Below are 6,296 nucleotides of genomic sequence, written 5' to 3'. Positions count from 1 at the left end.
CACTGAGCGACTGCACTGCCATTGCATGTGTGGACGGACCACGCGTCATTTTCTTGTCACAAAAGAAACAAAGACCTTAATTTACTGTAAAGGTTAGAATTTATTTCACATTTGTTAGAATTCCTCAGTTTTGATTGAGCAATTTTAATTTAATATTCACAGCTGGCCTAAACCTAAATTAAACTCACTGATGGTCTGGCTGTGTTTATGTTTATTATCCGATTATCAGCATAATCTCAAAAGGTGTCATAATTCATTTACACAACATGTCAAGTAATATAACATGAATTGGGGTAATAAATTATCTTTACTAGAGCAGGGATACCCAAATTTTTTCCATTGAGGGCCACATGCAGGCAAAAAATGGAAGGAAGATGGGGACCACTTCACTTTGTGTTGATGGCACACGCCAAAAAAACAATTCAATATGCTCGAACTGGGACCTATCCCAGTTGACATGTAACAAAAGACAGACTACACAAAGGATTGGTCATGTGAGTCAATCACAGGGCACATATCATACCGTCACCCACCTAAAATAAAGACCTGAGTCATATTTTGACAAAAGAATGATATAATTTTTGCCTTAAAACATCTCCTTAGGATGCTGGCCACCTCTGTTAAAATCGGCTACACCCTTAGTCAAACAAATCATTCAATAATATCCCTGAAATTAAACTATAATATATAAACTGTAAACAGCATTCCGTTCAGTTTATTGTTTTCTGAAATGAAAAAAAATGGAAAAAATGACTTGACTGAAATGACTGAAAAAATAGACTGCTAGATCATCATTGAGTGGGAACTGAATCTTGCACGGAAGTCACGCAACTACATCTGTGACTGGATAAAAGTCATATTAATGCTACGCCCCTGAATTTCAGTGCAAATTGTATTTGTATTCAGAAGTCATAAAAAATAGAGACAACCAAGTAGAAATATGATTGTTCAATATATGTTATAGGAAGAGATTTGGTGGAAAAATGCTTGTAATCTGTGTAAGAAAAACTGCAATTATTGTACAGATTTTTGGCTAAAAGGAAGGGATTAGACCAAATCAATTTATTAAGAAATGTAAAGTCGACACATTTGATTTGCTGTAGTGGACCACAAAAAATGAAGTGGTGGGCCAAATATGGGCCCAGGACCTCATGTTTGACACCTCTGATCTCCGCCAACAGCTCTCCGTCCTTTGAATGTCTTGAGCTGTGTGTTTGTAAATGCTTTTAAGCGATGTGCTTTTTGTTGCGTGAAGCACATTGAGTTGCCTAGTGCTTTATAAATAAAACTACATTGCCTTGCTTAAGACAGACGGACATGACACACCGTTAAAAACAAGACAATTTTACATCCTATGAAAGCCAAAATTTCAAAAAGTCAACATTTCAAAACAACATGTGCATCATTTCCACCTGCTTGTCTACAATCCTAAATCTTCGTCCTCCATAATGTTTATATCTGCTTTTTCCCATGAGTCACTCCAATTTAATCACCTGGAAATGCAAGTGTGCTTTCTCAGAATCGCAGATTCTGTTCATGATAGTATCCACAAACTCTTTTATGTTGCTATGTGTAGAGCCAGGAATACTTCAAGTGCACCATTAAGGCAACTACTAAAAGCCCTGCAATTCTGACATAAACGAGCAATTCTCTCCACGTAACATTTACAAAATGTGTTATGACTCCCCTAATGGCTAAGATTAAAAGGCAATTATACAAGATGACACCACTTCCTGGGGAGTTTTCATTGTAAATAAAAGGTCTCAAAAGGAAAGCCATTTTCCAGGAGAAGTCACACACAAGTCTTGTCTTGTGGAAGTGTATCATGAGATCCGTGCTGCCGATGGCGATGCTGCTATGCGTGTGGTGTGCAGCGCAGGGTCAGGCGCTGGCCAACGCAAACGCGCTGCGGCTGTGCGGTCGGGCGTTACTGCGGGCGGTGGTGTTCACTTGTGGAGGATCCAGGTGGAAACGACTGACGGGAGACGCTTTTACACATGGTCAGTGCGCATCCGCCACTCTTTGCAACAAGTTTGCGGTAATCAGCTTTCGGATGAAATGTTCGAATGAGACTAAACGCATCAAATTTACAGTTGTAATTCATTGTACCTTCCCGAAACTTGAACGCAAACAACCGCGAAATTTTTCAGTACTAACAACAAGCAGAACAGCAGGTGTTTTATCCTTGAATCGACCAATACATTTCCAAGGATGTTTATTTCTTTGCCTTTCTGTGACTCTTCCACTCTCTGAATTTCTGTTGCGACCTGCTGATGACCCTGTGACACTCTCAGCTCAGCGGCAACTTCCTTCTGACAACATCCTGTTTGAAGCCCGGCACTGCACTGTTGATCAATTTTAGGTCTTGGTCTAATGATGTCAAAATGTAGTGGTGGGCAGATCGATTCAAATGTTGGTGATATCGATACCAAGTCAAAAAAATCGACTTATGAATCAATAAATAAAATAATTGTTGGTTGCAGTTCTAAATTACAATGCTGGAGGGCTTTACAGGGCCCACACAAATTTCTTGTTTCTATAACATCTATTAGCCCAGTGTAGCATTGTGCCTGGTTAATGCTATGCTTTAAAAACAGACAGCTTACCATAGTGTGAAATTAAGGCGACGTCTACATTGTGCCGATGCTTTATGCTGAGGTTCAGGAACAAAAATCCTATTTTTACTTACCGGTAATCCTTTTTAAGTCAAGTTGACTGCATCTTAACATGCAATAAAATGATGAACATGCAATTAAATGGTTTCTGTGGTCGACGGCTGAAATGGCTGTCTAAAAAAAATATGTAAACATATTTAAGGTTGCCAACCCTGTTCTAAAGGTTACGCCGCATTTTAGGTTCATCCTGAAATGTCACCCGAAAGCACTGATTCTTTGTGAATACTGTACTGTACTGTACTCGCAACTTGACCAGTAGTTGACAAATGTTTCAGCAGACAGTGGAGACGCAAACCTTCTCAAGGCGACAGATGCAGCGTCGATGATGGCTCGATATCGGCGCGACCAAGACCAGGCCTTGGTAACGGTGTGCTGTCTGAGAGGCTGCCGAAGGAGTGACCTGTCTATGCTCTGCTAGCTGGGCGGCATCACCTGACACAGGGATTAATTTGTTTGTCATGAAACATCACCGATTTTGAGCCAAAAATAAAGAGGACTGAATGTGAGACTAATCTAACACTTACTTTTCTCGGTGAAGCAATCTGACTACTGTTACAATTTTTTACTATATAGCAAATAACAATGATAAACAGTTCACAGAAACATTACTCTCACTTATTAATTAATTAATTAATTATTATTTAATTCATTCATTCATTCATTCACTATGTGGTTGTGATTGCTGTTAACTGCCTCTTGGGTGCAGCAGTGAGTGACATTTGACAACATTTCAATAGGAATCACATATTTTTCAATTACGTTTTTCCCTAATGCATGCACGTAACAAAATTTAAAAAATGATAAAATATAGACCCCATTCCTACAAAGTACATAAAGAAAAACACACAGTAAACAACTGTACATGTAGAACACATAAGAAAAGGGAAATACAGTGTTTACAGCTGGAAGTGATGCATACTGGAACTTGACAATTTTACATTCCTGTCTGCGCCTTGTGACGTTATGATCACATTGAAAATAACAATGGAAATCCAGTCACTATTTTGAATTTGTTTAGAATACTTAGAATATTAAGGTACGTTCCACAGTCTGTGCTGTTGACAAAGCGTTATCTCGTTTCAAAAACAAATCACAGCGCATTCAATTGTAAAGAGAAAGACCCACAAGGCTGAGTGACTGTATGAAGTCCCCAAATTTAATCATTATATACGGAAACAATGTACTGCACATTATAAATGTAAAGTGTGCCATGATAATCAAACCTAGTTACTTTTCAAATCAAGTAATCAGTAAAGTAAGAAAGTCACTTTTTCAAGGTAACTGTGGCAACACTGCTTGCTTCATTCAAAGTAAACAGCATAGACACTGGCAACGCCATACAGAGAGGTGTTCTTGAACGACCACGACGCAAATGTGTCATTTGACGGGTCCCACAGACAGCGGCTGCTGATCTGCATACTCTGCCCGGCAAGCTGGCCAATGTGAACCAAGACAACCACCTTGTATCTGCGGATCATCAGGTCCTTCACCCGGGCTCTTATCACCTGAGGGAGGACATCCAAAGGAATCAGCCTGGACACTCGATCAGCAGGAAGCCTGTTTAGGCTTGCCGTTACTTACGGCTTCCTCATGGCTGCTTACCTCACATATGGTTTTAGTCATTTGCCGTGACCATTCCACTTCATATTTTTCCTCTTCGAGGTAGCTTGTGAGTACGTCCTTAAGTATTTCCAAAACTGCAGGGGCAGGGAAGCGTTTGCGAGGTCCTGTGAGCAAAGCAGCCCAAAAATTAGGAATGGATAAATTATTGTTGTAATGTGATTTGCAGTGGTGCCTTGAGCTTTTCCCAGACACCAGCCATCGTTCAGAAGATTTTTTTTGTTTTCACTTGCGAGCCTTTTCTCAGATTCAAGCAGTTAATTGGCACTCCTAGTTGAAGTTTACTATCAAACTCAACATAAAACAAGAGAATTACCCATTTTGTATTGAGAACAACCATATATCTTTGCCTTACTGACCGCTAGCTTAATGCTAACACACATTTAGTTAAGTAAGAACTCGCATTTCCACCCATTTTCACTATATTACTGATCAGTGGGTGGAAGTGTGGAGCGTGTTTGTCAGCAACAAAAAATATTGAAGAATAACAACATTAATTTTTATTTTGGCAGTTTCCTCAGTGCAGAAGGAAATGTTATTCAAATGAGGGGGCGGCCCTAAATACTAATAAATAAAAAAAAAACATGGAAATAAGAACTACAACAAAATATATAATACAAAATAAAAGTAAAACTAAATACAAAAATTTAGAAAATATTTAAAAATAAAAACTAAATATCAAAATAAATGCGGAAATAAATACCAAAAGAAATATATAAATATAGTTAAATATATATATTTTTAAATTGTATTTTTTTTTTTTTTAATGTTTGGTTTTATTTTTATTTTTATTTATTTTTGATTTCGGCAGTTTTGGCATGAGTAGATGAAAAATTTGCTTGTACTGACTCAGATTTTAGGGGCAAAATGCCACCATTTAGGGGCTGTCAGGAGCCTTGATAATAATAGATAGATAGATAGATATTTGTGTGTGAATTTACCTAGCTGGTAGGTGTTCTCAAGTGTGACAACCATCCGTTCATCATGGTGTTCATCTATGCACGACACATTGCTTAAAGAGCTGAAAGACACGTGATGTCGAAACAGTATCAATTATGATATCTCGTCAGGACTTTTAATCGATGCAAATAGCAGTTTCAATGGGACATTAATTATATAAAAAAAAATGTTTTGCAAAGAGTGTATGAAGCGCTGTAAAGATTGGGGGGTCGACTCACTCCTTGGTTTTTCCAGCCGTGTTTTTGACTCCGTGACTTCCCTCCGAAGGCACCCTGCTGGTCTTCTTGTCTCTTCTGACAGATTTATCTTTATGCACATCAGACATTTTCTCAAAACAATATAAGTAACAAAAACAAAGAACGAGCGAACTCACATCTCAAATCATCACGTTCACATTTATGATCATTTTATTTGCAAACCGACACTTTCGCATCAAATCAAACAAAACACCGTTTTAAACGCGTTAGTAATCCATCCGGTGTTTTACAGTTAGGCGTCGTCATGACAACTGTAACTAGGGGCGGGGCTTCCTAAACGGAAGTTGGATTTATGTACGGATTTTTTTTTTTTTTTTTTTTACAGTTAGTTTGCAGCTACCCAAATGAAACATTGGTGTAAGCGTCACGCGCGTTTGGTATTCATCTTACAAATTCACGATAAAACATATGAATGTCATAAACTTTGATGTCGGATTTACGACATACGCGATTATGAGTAACCGATATGATTGCGTCATTACCATAACGCTTAGTGACGCTGTGCATCTACACATGTAGAATCAAATTAATGATCACGGATGACTGGACTGCTGTAAAAATGTAGCAAACGTATTGTTCGTTAGTCCTTAGTATTAATTTACATGACATAAAAAAAAAATACTCTACTGTCAAAACATTAAACAGCACCCTAAATTGCACAGGTATTTACTCTACAGCTATATTTGACAATAGTAAATTCTGTTTCTTCAAAGTTTTTTTGTATTGTAGATATAATTTAGGAGTTCTAAAGTGCACTGTATACTTTGCAGGTAAACTTAAAGAG

The 6,296-nt window shown here is 38.0% G+C and overlaps 1 protein-coding gene across 1 annotated transcript; it reads right to left on the bottom strand.

Moving 5' to 3' along the window:
* Positions 1-3,379: 3,379 nt before the first annotated feature.
* On the bottom strand, positions 3,380-6,026 carry dynlt5 (dynein light chain Tctex-type family member 5). The gene is made up of 4 exons (XM_086043476.1): positions 5,474-6,026; positions 5,237-5,316; positions 4,278-4,402; positions 3,380-4,180 (listed from the first exon to the last, which is right to left on the bottom strand). Exons 1-4 carry the CDS (start codon positions 5,578-5,580, stop codon positions 3,977-3,979), a joined length of 516 nt encoding a protein of 171 aa, XP_085899602.1. The 5' UTR covers positions 5,581-6,026; the 3' UTR covers positions 3,380-3,976.
* Positions 6,027-6,296: the final 270 nt, after the last annotated feature.

Source organism: Filicampus tigris, chromosome 10 (genome assembly GCF_054856515.1).
Source record: "Filicampus tigris isolate MCC_2025a chromosome 10, RoL_Ftig_1.0, whole genome shotgun sequence".
Classification (NCBI taxonomy): domain Eukaryota; kingdom Metazoa; phylum Chordata; class Actinopteri; order Syngnathiformes; family Syngnathidae; genus Filicampus; species Filicampus tigris.
This window is presented reverse-complemented; position numbering and strand designations above follow the sequence as displayed.

Bases quoted from the DNA above. Each gene is read 5' to 3' on its own strand.
- dynlt5 (XM_086043476.1), bottom strand. From the start codon at position 5,580: ATGTCTGATGTGCATAAAGATAAATCTGTCAGAAGAGACAAGAAGACC. The intron at 5,317-5,473 runs GTGAGTCGACCC...CGTGTCTTTCAG, and splicing joins ACGGCTGGAAAAACCAAGGA to CTCTTTAAGCAATGTGTCGT. The intron at 4,181-4,277 runs GTAAGCAGCCAT...GTCCTCCCTCAG, and splicing joins TGACTAAAACCATATGTGAG to GTGATAAGAGCCCGGGTGAA.